The sequence below is a fragment of the Echiichthys vipera genome (assembly GCF_963691815.1).
Source record: "Echiichthys vipera genome assembly, chromosome: 1".
NCBI classification, from domain to species: domain Eukaryota; kingdom Metazoa; phylum Chordata; class Actinopteri; order Perciformes; family Trachinidae; genus Echiichthys; species Echiichthys vipera.
The window spans coordinates 22,847,318-22,871,854 of NC_139826.1; the positions used below are offsets into that span (position 1 = coordinate 22,847,318).

General features: G+C 41.8%; 1 protein-coding gene across 1 annotated transcript in view; it reads left to right on the plus strand.

Moving 5' to 3' along the window:
• The first annotated feature begins 7,608 nt into the window (after window positions 1–7,608).
• tcf12 (transcription factor 12) overlaps window positions 7,609–24,537 on the plus strand; it is a 61,665-nt gene continuing 44,736 nt past the window's right edge. Inside the window, exon 1 of the mRNA XM_083918802.1 lies at window positions 7,609–7,693. Coding sequence (XP_083774928.1) covers window positions 7,675–7,693 — 19 coding nt within the window. The 5' untranslated portion in view covers window positions 7,609–7,674. The remainder of the gene's footprint in view (window positions 7,694–24,537) is intronic.

Below are 24,537 nucleotides of genomic sequence, written 5' to 3' on the forward strand. Positions count from 1 at the left end.
ATGGAGAATCAGTGTGATAAAGAGGGCGACTAGTGAACAAACATAAAAGGTAATTTAAGGGTGCTCCAGTCCAAATTTAATCACAGCTCTCTTTTAAAGCTTAATTTTTTTAAAAAACAATATCTGCGGTGGAAATATTCTCAGGTTATATTTATTAACTAGATTCTCAATTAACCGATTAATTGAATAATTAATTTACGAAATGTAAAATATAGTAGAAAATATAGAAATTTCTCAGCGTCTTTATTTATTTTTTTACGACTAACTGTCCAGAACACAAAGATATTTAATTTACAACGAGATTTAAAACAGAGGCTGCATATCTGAGAATCAGGAACCTGAGATTTCTTGTTTTTTTTGCTTGAAAAACTGAGACAGTTAATAATAGTGCAAACAGTTGCTAGTTAATTTTCTGTTGATCACCTTATCCATTAATCGTCTATCCGTTTCATCTCTCATAAGAAATGTCGTTCCAGCAAGCAGTAACAAGCTGTTTGTGCATTTGAAAAAGGTCTTTCACAGCGCTGAAACAGGCCAGCGCAGTGACACTGCAAGTCATACATTTTTTTAAGCAGGGTGTGAATTCACTGACCTCCATTTGGCAGATCTCCAATTTCATTGAACTGTCGTAAACTACAGTAAAAGACATGATGGCTGAGAGCTCTGCGTTCGACTTCCAATATGCTCACAAAGGGTTCACACACGCTCCGTATCTTTGTAGATATTGCAGTCGTGTATTTACAGTAAATTGCATTTGTCACTGCAAATGGCACCCACCCACTATTTGATGGCTCTTATTAGATTTCATGGTAACGCGGTTTCACCTCTGCACGAGTAATAAGAAAACTGATGCAGCCAGGGGCAAATACACCATTCATGTTCATATTGTGAAAAAATAACAAGAATTAGCAGAGCTGAAAAAGGCGGCTACACTGACACAGATTAGATAATAGTTTCTGTTTTTCTATGTGACCATTTGTTCAAGAACCTGGTTTGAAGCAAAAATACCGTTGTTTCACTGTTGGATCACAACACAAGACATATCTAATGTGCAGCCTCAATACTTCAGATTATATCACTTTTTGAACCAAAAATGCAATAAATGTATATTGCATTTGTATGATAATAATATACAATAATATGTGAGCTGCATCTCCATTGTTCTGTTAAAGTGAGAACATCTCACAGTCCGTGTGAGCAAGTGTGAACAGCTCTCCCCTTGTTTGTTTGTCCCTCACACATTGGTTGTTCTAGATGCCCTGTATGAATTTCATTTAATGTCAATCTCCTGTCACTTTCCATTAGATTTCAGTTAAATGTCAGAGCCACTCGGGCTGCGTTACCTTGTTTATTTCTCTGTGCCCTTCCCGAATGAACATCTACAGGCTATGGTAACATAGGCAGCTTGATTTGAATTATAAGACAGAGACGCTTGAGATATCTGTGCTTCAGGTGCATATAAATGAGTGCTTCTGACATTGCAAGGCAAGGCGTCAGCCAGCAGACAGCTGTTTGCACCACCATAAGGCGTGCACACAAACAACCACATGCCACACGCTCCACACTCATGCACACAGCTGCATGCACACCTTATATTGATACAGACTTGATTTATATAGCCTATAAAATATTATATCTTATATATTCTGCTTTAAGAAGTGAGCAGCATTTCTTTTGAACCTCAGTCATCTACAACAGTCTGTTAAAATCAGGGGTGCTCAATTGCGGTCCTGGAGGGCCACGGTCCTGCATGTTTTATGTTTCTCCACGCTCCAACACACATGATTCTAATGATGTGCTCGTTATCAAGCAGCTGAAGTTTGTCAGGGGTTTAATAATCGTTAGAATCAGGTGTGTTAGAGCAGGGAGAAACCTAAAACATGCATGGCATCCAGGACCGCAATTGGGCACAAGTGGCTTAAATGATTTCAGTTGCCTAATCCTAACCACATAGTTTTGTTTGAATTCACAACATTAATCGCATGTTCCCTGGGTTTCAAACAGCGACCGTAGTGGAGAGTCATAGTTGGGCGCGAAGGGCTACCCATTGTGTTCCCAAGTGATGCCATATGTGACTAGTTGGTATGAGAATGTGTCGAACATGTTCAGGTATTATTCTTTACTGAGGGAAAAATATTTCCTTTGGCCATAAGACTAGTTTCATTCCATTTCTATGTTAAATGGGAATCAAGTAATTGATTAAAAAATGAGAGCTATTCCCCAAATTATGCTTTATACTCACAAATGTCTATCCTAAGTGTTTCGTCTTTCAGTCTGTTACGAAGGGAATTTAGTCTTGTCCCTGAGCTTGTTTGAGCTGGTGAGCTACGAGTGTGTGATCAGTCAACTGTGAACAGTCCCGAGCCCTGCTGTGCTGACCTTGGCTCCCAGCCAGCCGCCGTATCCTGGGCAGCTGTGGCTGTAGGCTGGCGGTTTGACAGTCGGGGCTGTGCCCACCATCACCGCACAACAACCCCCACATCCCCAGTGCCCTGCCCCGACTTGATAATCGACCCCATGCGCATCCATCATAACCATATCATGACTTCCCAAAAGCTGCCACATCCAGCCACACATTCACCTGGGACGCAGCACAGAGTGTGGGAAAGATGACTTTTTAAACGTTGTGGCGAGTGACTAGGGGTCAAGACGTGAGCTCTGGCCTGCATGCTGCCATAGTGATCTGACAGATATTTGGCCGATAGTTCCAGCGCAGCCCTATGGCAGTGATGACAGCGCACGTTAGTGTCTCGGATAGATGTAGGCCAATAGTGTTTGGGAATGATGAGGGATCTTTGATTGACGATCCAACAGTCCTAGAAGAGCATACACACACATACACACACACACACACACACACACACACACACACACACACACACACACACACACACACACACACACACACACACACACACACACACACACTGAGCCACAAAGTGCTCATCACCATCCAATGCCTTCTAATATTTAGTTAAAGGAATAATTTCACATTCTGGGAAATTTGCTAATTTCCTTTCTGGTGGAGAGTTAGATAGTACGATCAATACCACTCTCATATCTGCTTGTTAGATGTAAGGCTACAGCCAGAGCTAAAGGTGAGAACGGAGAAACAGCTAGCTCTGCAGCTTACTACTTAACACCTTATATTGTACGTTGTTTGTCTAATCTGGCAGAAAAAAAAGTCTATTTTCTGTTTTATTTCTTGACTGAAAGCAGTTTCCAGGCAACGAACTGAGACTCCAGGAAGTTGCTGGTCCTCACCAGGAGATAGTCCGGCACTGTAAAAATGGCAAATTGTTATTACACTTATAGATATAACGTGTTAATTAATGAGCTATAGAAGTCCGGTAAAGTGTTGTTTTTTTTTAATCTTTGGATAGAGCCAGACAATAAACTGTATAAAATATGGACATAGTCTCTGTGACGTTACGGTTTCTGAAGAGCTTAAATGAAGCTCAGAGTGGGCGGCTCCTGGTGGTTGCTGCCTTCGTCATCTTGATGGTCGCCTAACTTCCAACTATTCCAAAAATGACCAAGGTGGAGCTTGGATGGAGCTGGGGCCTACAGTCTCCTGTGACGGCATCCACCTGTCAGTCAAAGTGACTTCAGGTGGTCATTCGAGGAACTGCAGTTTTTGACACCTCTGTGTTGGCCTCATTTTTCAGCCCCGGAGTTTGCTGCTTGAGCTGATCTTGCTGATTTCCCCGTTTTCTAGTTTTTATGCTAAGCTAAGCTAACCGGCTGTAGCCTTTCTCTTAATGGACAAATATAAGAGTGGTATTAATCTTCTCATCTAAATCACCGCCATTTATTAAAATTTTGGACTATTCCTTTAAGTCCTTAGTTTCAGTTATTTTCCTTGTTTTGCTACAAAATAGGAGTTTTCGCCTGCTTTTGTTGGCTGTGTTTGTGTAAGTCTGTGTGTGTTAGATGCTAGAGCCTCTCTCACAGCGCTGTTGTTGTTATTGAGACTGTTCATGGTGTGATTAACAGTGTGTGTGGCCTGGCAGGAGCACAATAGGGAATCTCTGAGGATTCCCTCGACACAGCACAACACTCCACTGCCTTTGAAATTACTCCATCACCATCCACTCACAAAAAAAGATGGATAATAAGATTTACTTTTTTTTTTTACTGTAAGTTGAATGCAAAGGATAGGAGTTGGTGAAAATAGCTCTATAGAAATGCAAGCCCACTGCGGCTCGGTCTGTCTGGTGGGAGTTAATGTAGTTTGGGGAGATGTATTTGACTGGAGCACAGGAGGATTTTCACAGGGCTTGGGATTAGCACTGTAACGGAGTATCTTTTATTACATGGGACCCCGAGTTTAAAAAACCATACTGTGACCGATATTTAGACCTAAGCCCCCGAAGCTGATAACTGTCATGAAAAGGCACTGTTAAGCCGCAGGAGAAAAAGGCAATTTTTTAAAGCTGCAGGTACCTGGGAATACCAGGATTGCATCTCTCTGTTTCTTCTCTTCTATGTAACAACACCTTCTTGTAAACTGTGGGGTGATGTATAAACCTGTTATTGTATAGGTAGAAATGGGAGAATCTCAAAGAAAACTTTTAGATTAACAAATTAATTAATTTAGAGCTGAGATGTTTGTTTTGTCGATGTATTGTGATAAAAACAAAGCTCTACAGGTCTAGTTGTTTTCAAAGAGTTTGGAAACCAGCACATATATATGTGGCGGTGATGATAGGTTGGCAATATGAAGTTGTTGTTAAACACTGTTAAATTTACAGCACAAATATTCCTTAATGTATTTTGCCTCTTTTTTTTAGAGAGCTTGGTTTCGGATTATGGCCCGGTTACAGGAGAACACTTACTCACATGTGCAGAAGTGTTTTTATTTCAAGAAATTGGCCAAATCTCACTATGTTATAAAAAATAGTTTATTTTTTTGCAGATCACAGTACATTCAAACAAAGCATACAATTGTTATAAGCTTAAAAGCTTAAAGTAAGCAACCCCCCCCACACTCTCTACCACACAAACAAAACACAAAAAGGGTAACGACATTACATAAATGGGACATTTAACTAGCTTAGCATCATATGGTTAATGTAAAGTTACATCAGCATTCCTTGTGAATAGATCACCTTAGGTATTCCAGTTTCCCCCAGTGCCCAGTTCTCCAAGAATTAAATAAATATGTTCCAGATCTCATGAAATTTGGCTGATTTCTTTTTCATTGTGTATGTTAGTTTTTCTAGGACAAGGCATGCTGATAGCTCTTTTAGCAAACGACCAATGGAGGGGCTTTTATTATCCTTCCACCAAAGAGATATCAAGCGTCTTGCCTGTATTAGACTACTGCACTAGAAAATGGTGTACATTAAGAATGTTTTCAAAAATTGAAGAGTTAATAGTTTATTTTCATCAACAACATGCAGTGACTGAACAGAAGATAAATCAAACATTTGGTGTGACCACCTTTTGCCTTCAAAACAGCATCCTTTCTTGTAAGTTCACTTGCACACAGTTTTTGAAGGAACTCAGGTTGTTTCAAACGTCTTAGAGAACTAACCACAGATCTTCTGTGGATGTAGACTTCCTTAAATCCTTCTGTTTTTTCATGTAATCCAAGACAGACTGGATGATGTTGAGATCAGGGCTTTGTGAGGCCATACTATCACTTCCTGGACTTATTGTTCTTCTTTATGCTGAAGATAGTTCTTAATGACATTGGCTGTATGTTTGGGATTGTTGTCCTGCTGCAGAATAAATTTGGGGCCAATCACACGCCTCCCTGATGGTATTGCATGATGGATAAGTATCTGCCTGTATTTCTCAGCATTAAGGACACCATTAATCCTGACCGAATCTCAAGCTACATTTGCAGAAATGCCGCCCCAAACTTGCATGAACCTCCACCATGCTTCACCGTTTACTGCAGACATTCATTGTTGTGCTCCCCAGCCCTTCGGTGAACAAACGGCCTTCTGCTACAGCCAAATATTTTAAATTTTGACTAATCAGTCCAGAGACCCTGCTGCCATTTTTCTGTACCACAGTTCCTATGCTTTCGTGCATAGTTGAGTTGCTTGGCCTTGTTTCCGTGTCTGAAGTTTGGCTTTTTGGCCACAACTCTTCCATGAAGACCACTTCTGGCCAGACTCCTCGGGACAGTAGATGGGTGTACCTGGGTCCCACTGGTTTCTGCCAGTCCTGAGCTGATGGCACTGTTGGCCATCTAACGATTAGAAGGGAAATAAGCTTTTAATGTCTTTTAGCGTCTACGATCCTCAATGTTGCCCGTTTCTTTGTTCTCCTCTTTAAAAAAGTTGGAGCAGCACATCTTGAAACCCCAGTCTGCTTTGAAATCTTTGTTTGGAGAGACTTTGCTGATGCAGTATAACTACCCTTTGTCTTGTTGCTGTGCTCAGTCCTGCATGACCTGTGACATTAAACTGTCTTACACAACCTCACCTCAGTAGCCTTGAACTTTTGCACAGTACTGTCAGTTAGTTTCTACTCTTTGCTGTAGTCCTCTGGGTACAACTTAAGAATGCAAAGTTCAGGGCAATCACGGACAGTTGGTCTTTTTTTTCAACAAGTAGCCTATTTAACAATGTAACAATTTAATGAGACAATAAGGTTTAGGCCCACTATTTGAATCAGCTTTAATGCCTTTAATACTTGTACAGAAGGAACTTGACTTTTGTTGCTCTCAATGTTCATGCACAGAAATAGGCAATCCATAAGGCAGGTGGATATGACAGTATAGACAGTATATACGCGATGCTTATATTTATATCGGTCAGGATGTTAACATGTTAAAACAGTATTTATAAAATACAATATATGGGGTTTGATGTACAGAAGAAATTAGAAAATAGTGATAGTCAACTTTATTTATATAGCACCTTTCATGCAGCTCCAAGTATTTGACAGAATAAAAAGAGAAGTAAAATAAAAAACATTGAAGTAATAAAAAGTAAAATAAATAATCAAAACTAAATAATATAAAAACACAACAGTAACCAACAGCAGTTATTATAATCATAACCACTTTCACATGCATCATATTAATTGAAATCTATTGAGATTGTACATAATAAATAAAAAAATAGCAGTGGAGTGTTAATCACAGATTGTCAGTAAAAGTACGGCTGAAAGGTGAATGCTTAACAGGTGCTTTAAAGCCTCAATTGATGTGGCTGTCCTCAGATTCAGATAAAACCTGAAGGGAGGCATTGAAGGCGGGTAGCTTTCACATCCACGAGGCATGACTGATCTGTGATAAGGTAAAAAAAACAACAACAGTGTAATACAAGTCGTTGTTGTTACTTCCACACAAACAATCCCACTGAATACTTGTATCCTGATGGCAAATAATGGGGTTATAAATGTGCATGTGTTATTAATGTCAACAAACTGTTACATGTCAGTAACAGAGATGTAAAGATCTGTTTTTTCCTCTTTCTCTTTAATGTTTGTGGACTATGACACAACAAAGGGGACAGTGTGTTAACATAACCGACTGATTGTGCTCTCTTACTAATTAGCAGAATGCCATATCACTCAGTTTGTGAAGCTGCCCAATAATGTGCTTAATATTCTGATCTCTTCCCCCAGGGTTTTGCTGACAGCCCTCATTACGGCGATCATTTGAGTGACAGTCGATTAGTGTCCCATGAAGGATTGTCCCCAACACCTTTCATGAACTCGAACATAATGGGTAAGTAAGTGATTCTCTTCAACTCACCCCTCACGTGCCCTTTGGTAGTGGAAAGACATCCTGTTGGAAAATTGCCTGATTGAGGTTAAAGCACATCATGCATCTCGAGGTAGCAGTACTGAAAGGCTTGCAAGGCTGCAGGGCTTTTTTTTTTTTTTTTACATCTCCTGCTGTCTTTATTTCCTCCCTTAATCCCCCTCCCCTCTCTCTGTATCTACTCTTCCTGTGATGACCCTCCCCCAGGCTAGAAGTCACGCCATCAGTATAGCTTTCTGTCATAAGAAGACGTCTCCTAGAAATCAAAACCGCCCTATGCTAACTTCCGTTGGCAGCAGGGCAGTGTTTTTTTTTGGTGTCGGGCTAAACAGACTGTTGGACTAAAGACCTTTCTCACATTAAAATGAAATATTTCTGAGTGGAGTGAATAGAGAAAAGCACGGTAGATGACAGAATAATGCAGTAGAAACACGCTCAGCTGAAATGGACACTCTGCTGCGACACTTCTATTCTAAAGAAATAGAAAATAAAAAAAACACATCTAAATCACAAAATTTTAAATTAAACCTACCCCGCGTACGAATATCCGAGTATTCGGGTCCAGTCCTACTCCTACTCCAGTCACACGAAAACCACATCCATTTCTTTTGTACCCAGATCTTTGCTCACAGCCAGTGACTTCAATTAATTTAAAGGTTGAAAATGTAGAATCTTCATTAAAAGCTATATTAAAAAAATAAAAATAATACACCCACGGGGCGTTTTGAGGGGTTTGGAATGAAAGTATTGCTTTTCCGTAAAAATATATTTAGTATGAAGTAATAATTAAAAAAAATTTTGACGGGTTTGACAATGAATTTCTGTCACGTTCTGTTTCCATGGTACCAGCCAATAGCAGCCGGCATTGTGGGTTGCCAGGGATGTCTGTTGTTCTGCGCAGCTACTGTAGGCTGGCACTGGTGAAATGGTGTTTGCCAATCCTGCAGCTGCTTTGTTATTTGTCCCAGCAGATGAATGACCTGAGACGGGCAAGAGAGAGTCAATATAGGCCAAGCATTAACTCAATGGACTGAGATAAAGGAGTTCAACGGTATTAAAACGAAAGTTACGAATGTAACTACAGTTCTATCAATTCTGGATGACTGCCAGAGGCAGTGCTTAACACTGAATATCTTCTGTTTAGCGCATGGGCCAGTATTTATATCTACAAAGTCACCTGTGACCTCGGATGACCCCGGCTCAGGTATAAGTTACGTTGTCATCCACGAGATCACTTCCTACAGAATCTTCTCGCGGTTCGCAAGATTCTGAGTGACGTGGATTTCTGGTGGTCATCCAGGATTCGAGTAACAGTAGTTACATTCTTAACTTTCGTTCTATTTCATTCTTACTAACCGCCAGAGTCACAAGGAATCCGGGATACCCACCTATACGGATGAGTTGGAGGGAGTCCGTCGGAGAACCACGCCCAATGGAATGGGGGGTAGCCACATTCACATTGTAATATCTGGAGAATGTGCTTGGTGATGCCTATGAGGCCGCGGCACATATGACCTCTAAGGGCACACCTCTCAGGGCAACACATGATGTGGAAACAATCCTAGTAGAGTGGCTGCAGAGGTCTGTCCTCTCTCAGAATCGAGCCACAAGGAGAAGCCTGTGACCCTGATGAAACACCCTGAGAAGCGTTTGGAAGATCAGGGGAAGCGGTGGGAAAGCATAGAGAAGGCTGTCCGGCCATGCATGGGCCAGAGCATCCCCCCAACATGTTTCGGGCAAGGGTGACTGTGCCACCCAGACCTTGTTGCGAGTCTGAACAAAAATGGACATCAAACGCCCCAGTTCCCTCGACATCCACCTTTGAGGACAACTCGTCAGACCTAGCTGTCTTCCTGAAGGGAGCACCGGCAGCTTCCATGGCACTCCACTTGGGACAGGCAGGCAGGGCTGGGGACGACCGCCCTGACAATGTGGAGCCAACATCGGCAATCAGGCTCTCTACCTCAGCCAGCCTTGCAGCTCTCGCAGTGAGAGGCATGTAACTGCAGTTCATACGGGCCTCCTCTGAGAGACCCCTTTTCAGGTGGACGAGGCCAAGACAAGAGGGACAATGGTCATGGTCATCCTCGGGCTGAAGAGGAGCTATACAGGAACTACAGGCATGCGAGTCCATTGTGGCAGAGGCGCCGATACAGTCATGCCAGGCGAGAGCACTCTTATATTTTATTTTTATTATTTTTATTATTATTATTATTATTATTTTTTAACCTGCTATAGTGAGAGGGGAGCGAGGACACACCCCTTCACTAATATGGCAGTTATCAAAACGAAGCCAGTGCCAAGCACACGCTCCTGCTAGCGTCGCCCTTAAGGCAGCCTGAGCGAGGGCCCTTCGCCAACTGTGGGTTCTCTTTTAACAGAGACACAGACAGTGGTCAAAGCAACCGTGAGCGGGGAGCGCCTCCACTGATAAGTCAGCTGTCAATAAAAAGCTAGCGCCGAGCACACACTCCTCCGGCAGCCTGAGCGAGAGCACTCCGCTAGCAGCTGCCGGACATGGAACAACAAAGTAATGTAACAAAAGTTAGCTTTCTTCATCAGCGAAAAACACCATGAAGTAAGAAAACAACGATACAGGCAAGGAAAGGGGAGCGAGAGCACTCACTTCACTGATACCGTATCAACATGTGCTAACTCTTGTTAGCTTAATAAAACAACCAATCGATCTTACCAGATGAAGGTAGTTTGTTCTTCTTTCTTAGTGACAAACGAGGATCAGGGCATCCGTCCGTCCCGGCAAAAAACTGAACGGCCTGTACTCACGATCCTTCTCAAAGGACAGCTTGTCGCAGCCTCTGGAGGGCGAACAATACGCAACTCAGATCTAGAGATCTCGAGGCTACATGCGACGAGCCAAATATATAGCTAAAGCTAATGATACCGCAGTAACAAGTCCTAACCTGCAAAGCGAGAAGATGAAAAGGAAGTGATCTCACCGGAACTTATACCTGATCCGGGGGTCATCCAAGGTCACATGTGACTTTGTTGATATTTATACTCGACCTGCGCATGCACGAGACAGAAGATATGCAGTCTTAAGCACTGCCTCTGGCGGTCAGTAAGGATGAAATAGAACGCACGCCCATATGGCTAAGATTCTCCTTGATCGGTAAGCTAACTTTCATGTTTACTTGTTACGGTCACTGTCAGTCAAACTCTTCTGCAATGCTTGTTTTTATGGTGCAATTTGTCGGAGGGGATGGGTTCAAAGAGGCTCAAACAGACTATGGTCTCCTGTAGGCTACTGGACCGGCTTTGACGAACATGGCAACCCAACTGCTTATAATTATTTTTTGTTGTTGCGACTACGATCTTGAGACACTTGATGGCGGTGTCCTGCTCATTCTCTATATTCAACCTTTAACTTGACATGTGATTGGCACATTACCAGCAGCACAGGATGCTTCCATTCACATGATGTGTATCTAAAGCAGTACAAAAAAAGGTAACAAAAGGTAACAATACCAAGCTCTATGATGAGGTGTAACAACTGACTCAGGTTGGAGACATGGTAGTTGTTAGTTTATTAGCTTTTGTGACCGTAAATATACTAAATATCACCGTTTGTGTTTTTTGTTCCACTTAAACACAAATATGGAGATTTTTTAGTAAACATTTTGATAATGACCACCACAAAATACCACCTTTGGCAAATACACATTCTCTGATGAGAGACTATTTTTTAAGTTCCCCTTTTATAACAATTAAAATGTGTGTGTTCTGCAGCCCTTTGGCCTGGCATCATCAGTGATGCGTAACCACTTGACAGTTTCATGGCTAACTACATCTCAGCTCATTATGTAATGACCCTGGAGACTGGTTTCCAAGAAAAGCGATTAGTTGGTAAATGGGTATTGCTGAATTGAAACAAAATGTTATCTTTCCTGTAATTGATCACATGACTCACACACACACACACGCACACGCACACGCACACACACACACACACACACACATACACACACACACACACACACACACACACACACACACACACACACACACACACACACACACACACACACACACACACACACACTCTCACTCACTCACTCACTCACTCACTCACTCACACACACACACGCACACACGCACTCTGCATATATCTACCCTTTTCCACTGTCTGTAATTATGCTTACAAGCTGCAGAATATGGATGTGATCTGTTGCAGTGATATGTCAGATTTAGACAGTGTGATTGTAAACTTGGAATTGCTGCGCTATCTGGGACTTATAGATTTATGGAGTTTTCAGCACCCTCATTAAGACGTGTCTGAAGGGTTATTCCTCATCAATAAACAGCGCAGAACAACCACACAACAGTGAGATATACGGTTATACAGTAAGTTCTCTTGTACTGTAGTCATGATAAAAGTTGTATCCAATCAGTCGCTTCAGGTAGCTTCAGGTGTGTTATTACTCAGCATACAGAGTAGTTTCTGAACTTGTGAGTTGGCCAAATAATCAGTCTTTCCATCAGCTGTGTGAAAATCTCAGGTGGGATGTTAAGCAAATGGTTTGCCTCAAGCTGTGTGTGTACTGGTAGATTACTTTGTAACATAAACGCCATCATTTTGTTGCTTACTACGCAATCGTTGCAACGCAGAATGAAATAATTGTTGTCATGTTAGGACTAACTGTTTTTCCATCCTGTCATCCGCCGCCCACTGTAGCAACAACATACGCGCTGCCCCTTAAATGTTATTAACACAGTGCAGTTTTTGTGGTACAAATCATTGCTAATTGGAAATGCTCTTCTGGCTTAGTGCTTGTCAAGTGTCTGTATTAGTTGTCCCCTGGATTCTCAAATTTACTATTATCAAGCCAACTACACTGTTACTTCAGTACAGTACTTGAAAGGCTTTGCACCTTATGTCAACCCGCCTCTGTAAAAGAGTTGCATCTCGACCAAGCCCCCACCACAGCGATTTCCTGGTTGATCCAATAATGAATTGCCAAAAATTGCAGTTTATCAAGTGGCCACTAGGGGCAGGTTTCATAATAGAGCAATTTCTCATTAACCCCCATGTTAAACAGGCCATTTTCACAGCATAATTAAACCTATTAATGGCCCCCATTTATTTTAAACGCAAGCCTATGTTTGACCAGCTTAAAATGGTCAAAACCATAGACGGCAAATGGCTAAAACTCAATATTTTAACCAAAATACAAAAGATAACCCCTCCCTGTCATGGTACGATCTACTTTCTCTCTCCCACCTGCCCCACTCACCTGAAGCCCCGCAGCAGCCAGTGTAAAGCGCGTGGACAGTGCGTTTTGTTTCTGTCTGTGGTGCAGTCGTTCCACTAAGTAGCTCAAACAACGATGTGTTACACATTTCTGTACTGTACCACTCAATACTAACACATTATAACCATCACCAGTCCTTTTTTTTGCTGCACTAAATCACAGATCACTCTTTATGTTGTTAAGTAGGAGGAGTTAGTTGTCCACTGTTTGAACTGGAGAGAGAAGTTAGCTGATGTGCCATTGGTATGTGTTGATATTGAAGTCAAAGTGCTGCTGTCTGTATGTGTATCATCACTTACTAGCTAACTAGCTGCCTAGCTTACTCACACAGTGTGTGTGTGTGTGTGTGTGTGTGTGCGTGTGCGTGTGCGTGTGCGTGTGCGTGTGTGTGTGTGTGTGTGTGTGTGTGTGTGTGTGTGTACGTGTGTGTGTGTGTCTGTGTGTGTGTGTGTGTGTGTGTGTGTGTGTTTTAGAGAGCCAGGTTTGATTTAGGTAAGAGAGTAAGGTAAAAATTATGTGACTTTATTGCCCATAGTAGGGTGACCATATGTCCTGATAAATCCAGGAGGAAGTATTATTCTGTGACACGAAATAATTAGTCAGTCGTCTGTATTAGTAAATTGAAAAAGAAAAACAGAAGAACCAGGATTGTAGAGAGATAAACAAACAGAATGACTGGCCTACCAATTTTACCGCTGTAATTCTGTTTATAGCTAAGCAAAGCAAACCAATTTGAAATAAGTTTGATGAATATTTGAACATGGCAATGTGGCCAACGGTCACCTTGGTCTGTTAGGGCCCTCTTCATGTTTCCTGACATTTATTCAATGTATTGTTCCTGAAGGGAAGTGCCCAATTCATAACCCTAACGACATACTTTCCGTGTTTACATGGTTTAGTTTATCAGCACAGTAGATCTAAACCATGCTTTGTATTCGAAAATGCAACACTGATTAGAAATTTCCTTTGCCCTCGGTCATTTCTTTCCTGTTGATCAAATAATACTGCTGCTTGGCCAAATAGCTTCAAGATTTAATTGACTGAGTTTAAGCTAAATGGAAACGTCAGTCTGAAATGAAATAAGGCTTCTTAAGATCCAAAAATGTGCACCAGGTTATAGATTGAGAAATGTATCATGTGTACACGAGGAAAGAATTAGGTCCACATTGATCTTTTTTTTAATAATTTAGGTTTATCCTTTCCCTCGACTCCTCTGTTTTTTCTTCTTTACATCCTCTATCCCATTCTTTCTCCCCTCTGTTGATGATGTATCACTTCCTTGTTTTTGACCACCCTCCCCCTCCACTCATTAGTCTTACACAATATAGGCGTGCAAGCTACTGCTGACCCAGATGAAGACCGATGTTGGTCGAAATGTTGGTCATGTGCACCTTCTGTGCTGCCTCTAACATGCGCCCACCAAATGTCAAAACAATAGTAATAATGTAGATCAGAGAAACCAGACAATTACTACGTATTATACAGTATTCAGATCGTGTTATTATGTTTAACAATGGTAGAAGGAAGCGCTGCATGGCTCTGAAGGCCGATCCGATGGCTGCTCTTTGGTGGTGCAGGTAAAAAAAAAAACAGAATCCAGGAAGTCTTGCTCAGTGTTAGTAATGCAAACAACCATAGAAAAAGACCCTGATGAAGACCCAGAGACCTATTTTACTGCCTATATGCTCGAAGAATAAAATCATTTGATGGTTGCTTGTGTTCCTGTGCAGAACTTTTCTGTGCAGAACTTTTCTGTGCAGGACCTGTTCATGAAGTAATTTTAATATTAATAATAATAATAATACCTAGTATCTTCTCTTAATTTTTGTTGGGGTCAGTTTGTTCTAAACCAGTACAAATATTGCACACATTTTAATTTAACAAATATAAGAAGGTATTCTAATGAATAATCTGTGTATTTCTGTCATCTACATTTATTACTGAATCAATATTTAAGCATTTAGATCAATTTAGAATAAAATCAAAATTGAATCGACGGCTTCTTCTGCTACTTTTTGATAGTGGATTACCAACAGACGAAGTATTACCGCCACCTATAGACCCTTTTCTCAGCACACATTTTGACTTGTCAAAGCAGGAAAAGCACAAGTGGAAATAATAATAGTGATGACGGCTGCATTCCATTTAGGAAGCCAGCTCCAGAGCTCTGCTGTTGTAGAGGCTCACTCACTGACATGGCTCACTGGGACAATGGAATAAAGCCATTGTTAATGGGATTATTTACACCTTTTCCTGTCAACATTTCGGCTTTGACAGGCCAAAATGTCTGCTGTGAAAGGTATAGGTTACAACACCTTTGAATGAAACATTGTAAGCTTGTTTGGTAACAATGGAGCAGTAGGTTGTAATAGTAAAGTCTCACAAGAGGAGTGTGTGTGGCTTTGAAGCTGAAGGAGGGGGCTTTTGGGTGAATGCTGGGGAGCCACTGACTTCTTAATGATGACACTGTTCTCCCCGGGGGCGATCTCCTATGTTAGTAAGGATCAGCTGGTCTGGCCCTCACGTGCAACTTAGCTGCACCCTCTTGTGCTACAATCCTCTTACTAACCTGTACGTCATCCACTGCATGCTGCTGGGCAGGTCTGCAGCCACATCCTTCATGCTTATTATAATATGGACAAACTTTTTCAGTCTCGGCCATGTGAGTCCCTTTGACTCAACTGCCCATCATATGCGTCATAATACTGATATTGCGATATTCACTCATGAAGACATGATTCAGTCAGACTCTGAGACAAAAGATAAATGTTTTATCCTCCAGCTGTTTTAGGATTACTTTAGGATTATCTTTAAAGTTTACACAGTTGTTATTTCCGACTGTCTCATGTTCCTGTGCAGCTGATGAGTTCAATGGATGTTATTCACTGAGACTCTCTTCCTTCTCTGTATGTAGTAAAAACTTGACTCAAGGTCTCCTGCACATAGTAGCCCTCATTTATCAATCTTGCGTGAAAACGGGCGCAGATCTGAGCGCAGAATTGGTCGTAGGAAAGGACCCACGTGTGATTTATGAAACATTCTTATCTGACCAATCTCAGCGTACGAATGAGCGGGCCTTGATAAATGCGCCGGCTGAATTAGATCGTCATTAACATGTAACACCCTTAAATATTCCTGGTTCGGAGGCCTCGCCCACTGAGGTCAAACACGGAGAGAAGAAACACTGGTACAAAAAGAAACTTTTCCGACACACAGATCGGCATCCTGACATCCAAGATGGAGCAAAATGAAGATATGCGTTTTGGCAGTCTTAAGAGTGGAATAAAAGGGGCCCATAAAAACACTGTATGGAAAAGAATAACGGAGGCAGTCAACCCGAAGAAGCACTCCAATGTGACCTGTGTGCGTGTGTGCGCACTGCTGAACCTGCGCTCCTGCTCTGTAGCGGGGTTTGCCAGCGGGGTTATTAGGTATCCCGTCAGAGGATAACCTTTGTCACCTTGAAGAACCATACCAAGATGTTAATCATCTGATACCTTGTTTGATTTAATGCAATTTATCGAGGGTAGCCACTGACCGAGGAGATGACTTTGGCTCTGCAGTGTGCTTTCCTTTTCATTCATACATCTTCAACTGCTTGTCCCTGTCGGGGTCGCGGGGGGCTGGAGCCGAGCTGTTTTGAAATATAAAGTAATCGTGTGTGTCCCCCCGGCCGCCTGGACACCACGTTTAAGAGCGATTGCTTGGCATCACAAATCACCTGTACATTTATCAAGTGGTAGTTTTGGCGATTGGTGAATGCGTAATCATTCATGGATGGTGCCTTCAGACGCACATGAGTACAATCAATTGCTCCAAAATTTTTTATTTTTTTTATTCGTTTTAAGAATCCGTTTTGATCTGTTCTTAATATGTGACTGCTTATGCTTAATGACAGCTGAGGTTTGTTCATTATTTTCAGCGAGATTTTGCTGTGCTGCACCGCAAATACACAGGCTGAAATTTGCGTACACGATCTCAGACCTGACGTGAGATTTGATCGTAGCTCCCGCTCACGTCCAAATTGATAAATGCCAAGTTTGCCAGGAAATAGTCGTACGCACGTTTTTCTGCCATACGTTCGTTTGATAAATGAGGGCCAATGTGTCTTATAGTGGAGGGTTGTTTCTCAGTTTTTCAGTTCTAATTGTGCAGGGATAGCCAACAGTTCATAGCCTTGATAAGGAATAGTTAGATTTAATTATCTGCCAAGATGTGTTCTTGTGGTGTTAGTTCTGTGATGGGAAGCCAGTGGGGGAGGTTGATTTCAAGCAATCTGGGCAATTAACACAAGCGATGAGCTGAAAGAGCTGCACTCTGCTCCTTCACTTCATGCTGTATTGTGACTGGACGTGCATGTGTGTGTTTGTGTGTGTGTGTGTGTGTGTGTGTGTGTGTGTATATACGCTGCTTAATGTTTTATTGTCTTCATGTCATTATTTACTTAATGGACTGATACTGTTTTACGTCAAATGTAGAAAGCCTTTTGATTCTCTAACCTCAGATGATGCTTTAAAGTTGTGCTAATTAGCAAGACAGCGTTGAGGATGTAGCTATTCACAGCTGTCATCCGTCACATTCTGTGTCTCTTCATTGTAATGAATAGTTACTCCTGTTTGTGACACGAACAAACACTTTCTAAGTCCTCAAAAAGTAAAGGCCATTGCACACTGAGTCTGATGTGTTTTATTATTTTTTTGTAGTTGTAGTGCTGGAGATGATATGCTATCCCGTGTGTCCGCCGTATCCATTTTCAGAGCAACTCACACACAACTCCCCGCTTCGCTATTGCGCCGGATCTATATTTGCCGGAGTAGTCTCTGAAATGTGCAGTTCACTTTTAAATGTATGTTAATATCTGTATACGTTTTGGATGATGACATCTTCATGTAGGGTGGCTCTCATTGGTCGAACAACTCTTTAAGGGTGCGCAAACTTTAGTGTAAATGTGAGTGACACAGCCTGAAGTTGTATTAACTTTTAAATGACAAATCTGAATCAAAAATACAGACTTGATGCACAAAGGCCTTGGTCTCTTGTCTATATCATGCGTAATGTTATGCCCATGTTTATTTCGATTAATTGTGAATGATTATATATTACTCCATAGCCCTCCCTTCAAAAAAGCTTTTTATTTAGTTTTAATAAATATTAACAGCTGCCTTTTCCATTTGATGTTTTCCTTTTGGGTGTCACGCTGGCTTTTACTGCATATCTATGGTGATGACTGCTTGTGCATCAGTTCTTTCCAGCCATGTGTCTGAGGGCGTGATATCACAACTGCTGAGTTGTACTTTCATCCTCACGTTTCTCTGGTGTGCCTCATACATATTACTCATATGGCTTTATCCCTGCAGGAATATTAACCAGCTTAACGCTGTCATCAACACACTCATACGGCCACATGCGTCCTGCTCCCGGCTCGTTGACACCCACGGGACCTTAATGTGACTCCCTGTGTTTTTGTCTCAACCTATTGCTGAATATCACCTTTCGCTGGGTGCACAGTATTGGTGTTGCGGTTATATCAAATTGCAGACAAGATCCCTGTGTTGTAGAATAATGTGTTTTAGACTTGACATCTTAATCTGAGATACCTCATGTTGATCATCATATGTATATGATGTTAATATGACTTGCATGCAACCTTGGAGGAGGCTGTGTTGAAAAATCCGTTATCTCTGATTACGTGATTGTTTATATTTTACTTATTGCTTTCATGACACTTCTTTTTTGTTGCTCTACTCCGCCACAGACTTTTCTAACGTTTTTAGTTATAATGTGATGGTTTAGCAAATCAATATTATTGGCCTGAATGGATATCATGAATGTAATTATATAGTAATCATACGCTGTGTGTCTGTCTGCTCTCTAGGTAGTTTAAAGCTGCATGCAGGTAAAGAGAAAGTAATAATAAAATACTGGAAAGTAGAAAAACAGAGCCAGTCTAGGAACAAAAAAACCCACTTTTTTTTTTCTTTGTTTTGTTTCTTTTTACACTAAAGTTAGAGACTTCTTTTGGTGACATCACATTTTTAAAGAAGCATTATTTAACAGGTTGTCTTTTGCACTAAATCAAGAATCAATCTCTTTCAGTCTTTTCCCCTTTTCATTTCTAATTGTTTCACAAGGCTTTTGGTGAAGTGTCAAATCCCACATCACACTGGTGTCCCCGGTGTGTTTTTACTGGGGCAGGTGTCATGTGCTAATGCGCCGTCCCCTGGGAGACCCTCCTCAGACCCGGGCTGTGATTGTGACCAGGTGCTGTGCAGGTTTGCGCTCAGTTTCAGCAGTGTGGGTCACAGGTGCTGCCAACGCTGCTCCCTCTCCTCACTCTGTCATTCACACACCCACACGCACACGCACATGAACACGCACACGCACACGCACACACACACACACACACACGCACACGCACACGCACACGCACACGCACACGCACACACACACACACACACACACACACACACACACACACACACACACACACACACACACACACACACACACACTGCTAACTCATTGTAATACATGTGCAAAATGTATATATGTGCTTTATATAGGACTAGAACAAAGAGCAGAGAAGAGAAGACGAGGAGATGTGGTGGTGCAGTACAGTTTAGAGGATGTAGCCGGTCATTATGCAGAGCTACAGGGTGTGCTTATCTATTACTAGGGTCAGTGGAGCATGAAGAGCTGAAGACGAGCTGAAAGGCAGCAAATCCCTTTTCTCCATCCAAATGCCGCCCACATCTCCCCGCATCTCCCCACACATCCCAGCCCTTTTGCTCCTCTCACCCCATCTCGGCCCTCCCCTGCCCTTGGCCTCGCCTTCCCTGCGCCATGGCCCCCCAGCATGCGACTGGCGAAGCTGCCCAGCTGCAGAGGATCAGCTGTAGTCTCAGTAGGCCTGGAGAGGCAGTCTCTTCAAAGAGGAAGGAAGAGCTGGGGTATGACATAACAAGTCGTCATGCATCACAATTGTATTTATAATCAGTGGAGAGGTCCTCTCTGTGTAGCGTTTCACTGCCTTTTATATAAGAGAATGTTGATGTTGTTTGGAAAGGCCAAGAGCAGTTAGTCATAAAGGGCAGCCTCCTTGTGCATAATTGTGTACATGTGCATCTGCAGATGTTTGCACAACAAAAAGAGTTCAATTTTCTCTTAGAAACTTTACTTTGTGCTGAAAATACACATTTTTGAGAAGTGATTAAAAGAAGTTAAGATAAATCCAAATTCTGTCAGTAAGACCCATTGTGCTCGTTGGCCTTCTTGTATATTCCACAACTCGCTCTCTTTTCTATCTCTTCCTTTCTTTTTCCCCTCCCCCCTTTCTCTAATTTCTCTCGCCTCATACTGCCTGCAGCTGATGCCAAGAAGAATGTTTGAGATTATTTAATACAAGCGCAAAGCTAAAAGGGAAATGATTCATTCAGAAGAATTACTGTTAGTGGAACAATTAAAGTCTGCTGACTTCAGCACTTGGTGCTGCCATTGCCAACTGCATTCAATATCTTATCACTGTGTAGCTTCCATATACACCAAAAACTTTTCTAACGTTGTCTGTCTTAAGTTTTCTTTGCAGAAAGCTTTACTTACCGTATAGAACTGTAAACACAGACCATGCCATGACTCAGTTTGGATGACTGGACACATTTTTCACATGATCTCTATACAAACATATTGTAACTTTGATGCATTATGTGGTGTTGTCACTGACTTTAGTGTTAAAGCTAAGCTACAGTTGTTTTCAATGGCGAACAGCCAGATTAAATAGCTCTGTGTCCATAATCTTACCAGACTCTGTGTGTTACTTCACCGACCTGTTGCATATATCTATAGCTGATCCTTTTTATTGGTCATTTTTTCTTTATAGACAAGAATTTTGTTGGCATTTGTGCATATGGAAAAAGAACCCTGGTACATATTTATTGTGTACATTGTCTTTTCAAAAAGGAGGCACCTTATTGTCTCTTCAGAACGTACAGTATATAGATAGAAGAGCATACGTACAAGTATAAAAAAAGCCTTGTTTGATATGTACATTAATGGAGATGTTATTTAAGGCTGTGTCAAAGTCACAGACAAAGCATGCAGTAAGTGGTGGTTTATTTGCATGTATTACAAACAGGATCGACTTCAGGACTCATTTTGGTGACGTTTGCCCAGTAGAATCCTATGAACTCAGGTCTGGCACATATATATGGATCCCAACTTCCTTTCTTTTTGTTGAGATGGAGTAACATCAATCTTTGGCGTCAGGTTTTAGGTGGACTTTGTAAAGTTTCGCTCTCCTAATGGCATCTAATTTGAAAATACTTAAAAGGTTAGGTCCTTTGTTGAGATGATCCACAGAAAACCGGGCCAACAGTTGCTTAATTCTCGTGCCCACCACTCCTAACCCCCACCTCCATTTTTTCCACAGTCACAACTGCTCTCCCAGGCGTCCTGTGTCCATGCTGGGAGTGCTGGCAAACAAAACACTAGATAATGTTACACTCCCTTCTTGTTGCTTTGCTGTAAATTTTGATTGGTTAATAAGATGCAAACATTTGTTTCGCCTTTACTCCCACAGCCACGAGAGTGTGAGGTGTGGGAAGTGTAGAGAGAAGCACGGCTCTGTGAGACTTTTTCTTTACAGCCAGGAACATGGGGTACACTTTGTTTTGTCAACTTATAATCAACACAACTCTTTTAAATGGTTGTTACGGTTTTTGCCCACAATACAATGCCATACCCACAGAGAGCACTCATCAAAAGATTCATCCCCTTCAGGCTGCTTTGGTGTTTTTTTAGTGCAGGCTTCTGTTCTTAAAGGGTTTGCAGGGGTTTTCTGTGTAAGGAAATATGCCCGCATTGCTTGGAGCTGGATCAGCATTCCTAACCCATATGTGTATCCTTTCTTGTCCTTCACCTCGGATCGCTGTTGTTTCACTGTTCAACAGTTGTTTGGCATCTAATACCAAACATCGACATGCACTTTGATGTCACATACTGACTTGATTCTAATATCCAACTGGGGGACATTTCTTCAGCTCGTTAAATGTGCTCTTGTCTCTCTGGACAACCCTCTGTCTCTTGTGTGCTCACACGTGAATGTGGGATGCAGGGGGAGCGTGTTAGCGTCCCTATTGATGCTGCATCCACTAGAGTGTTGGTGTTCACATGGTGGGAGACGTTATTAGGGATCTCATTGCCTTCCTCCTCTGAGAGAATGGATGTGTGATTATGAAGTCATCAGCCATGAACCAGTGAGGCTGCGGAGGAGCACCCCTTCTCATGGGTCCTCAGGGTGCCATTGATTGGTGACCATGTGTTTGTGGCTGATAGACTGTGAAATGGTGTGTTGCTGCACGGCTGTGTCACACCTGCGTCCCACCAAGGTGATTGATTGGTTTGGTCATGTGGAATGTTCCCATCTGGTCCGCAGTAATGCATTTTTTTCCCCTTATGCGTGAATAACAAGCACTGGCAGGAGAATAGTTGGGCTCGGAAAAAGGCAAAGGCCAAGCGAAAACATTTTCCTCCTTACACCTCCCCCTCTTTCCTTTTTACAGAGTTAGAAAAAATTCAAATAGACCGAGCCATGGCACCTGATTATCCCGGGAGGGGATAAATACAATCATGACATCCACATCTCCTCTCTCATACTGAGATGGAATTCAGGAGAAAATAAACTGTTTAGCTAGCGTGAACGGCAGCAGCTCCTGATTGTGAAAATCGTACTTCATAGCTAAAGAACGTGCAGTAAAATCTTTCATATCTTCGATCTAGCTAAAAATTCAGACTCTTGTCCTTGATTATTATCCCTTTCCAGATTTCCAGTCTAATCTAAAAGCAGTAGAATCCCTAATGTGTTATTTAGTTTCTCCCGCCTGCATTCCTCCCAGTTTGATTTCTCTTAATCCTGGTCCCTCTCCTTTAATTGATCTATTCATTCCACCTAATGGCTAATTACACATCAAGCTGCATGAGCAGATGCATTTATCATCATAGTACGTAATAATCAGTGACATTTCAACAAAGAAAAAAATAAATATGCAAATAAGAACTCATTAACATTTGCTCTCGCTGTTTTGAATAATGTCACTGCTGACAAGGCTGTACGCAGAAATTAATGTTGAGCTCAGGGCAGGGGAGACATGTTTCCTCTGTGTTGTGTGGCTCCATCATGTTTCTCCATCCCACTGTTGTTCCTTATGCTGGGCTGCAGACATTCACCCGCCAGCCATGGAAGGTTGCTGATGTTGTACACTACCGCCCGTCCCTGTTTCCCCATCCACCCTGACATAACCTCTAACCCAGCCAGCTTTTATTTACTGTCAAACAGAACCTGGTGGAAGCATCAAACGGCTTTGACAGGATGGATGTACAAAAACTCTTGAGAAAAGGAAACAAAAGGAGGCATTTTAAAAGGTATGGGGGAAAAGTGAGTGAGTGTACATCTGATTTGTCCTTGTTGCCAGAAGAATGCATTAGTAACAACAGAGGCTTTCTAGCTTCACTTCCTAGGCGTCCAGAGATGCCCAAACTTGACTTTTATATAGCGTTGAGTATCCTGTTTTTGATTTAATCATCACAGACTCCGGTCCCTTTATACTGTTCTTTTCATGGAGATCAACAGGAAAACAACACAAAGCTGTATGACATTATTTAGCTCTTGGAGCTTTCCGTAGCGAATCATAAAAAATCTTTCTTTTTGCCATAAATTAGTCCAGCTAAGGGTCCCACATGAAGAAACGCGCTATTAACTTGAAAGGATTAATGTTCTGTGGTTGGGTGACGTGGAAGTCATCACTTTGGGACCATGAGCACAGACACATGTGTGCTCAGAGAAAACAAAACAAGCCAAGTGAGCTGGTGCGTGATAAATGCATTCCAACATTTCCTCATCCTGTATTTTGTGTTTGTTTTCATGATCTTGGCTTCTCTCGGAGAGGGGAAAATAGACCCTTGGAATTCATCTGAGAGGGTGTGGAGCACACTCACTAATTGGCTGTTTTTGTGGTGAGGGTTTTGAATTGATCCCTGGAGGTGCTTCGGTCACTACCTCTCGCATTATCAGGATAAGGGAACTGCAGGGCTGTGATCAATAAGGAGGCACACTATGAGTGACTGGTCAACTTGTTTTTTCCTTCAGTAGGATTTCAGCACCTAATGTTGTTTATTCACTTCACTAGCTCAGCATGTTGGAAGCTGAGGTCGTACTGGATTGATATGTTGTAGATTTCCTAATTATGTTCATTTAACAATGACTATTTTTATTGAATGGTTTGGCTAATTCAATTAAACATTCCAGTTTATGTTTTAAACAACGGAAAGTAGACCAACAGAAATGTTTGTGTAATGAAGCGTGCATTCTCTTTCACATATAAACTGAAAGATACTCTATTTTTTTTTTTTTGCAGCAGCAGCAGCAGTCAAACTATTGACTTTTTTAAGTTAAAGTGGATGTGAATTCGTAGATACCATGTTTAAATAGAAAACTAGAAGGGCACTCAGAGACCAGTGTGAATTTTTCCTGTCGGAAACTTGTTT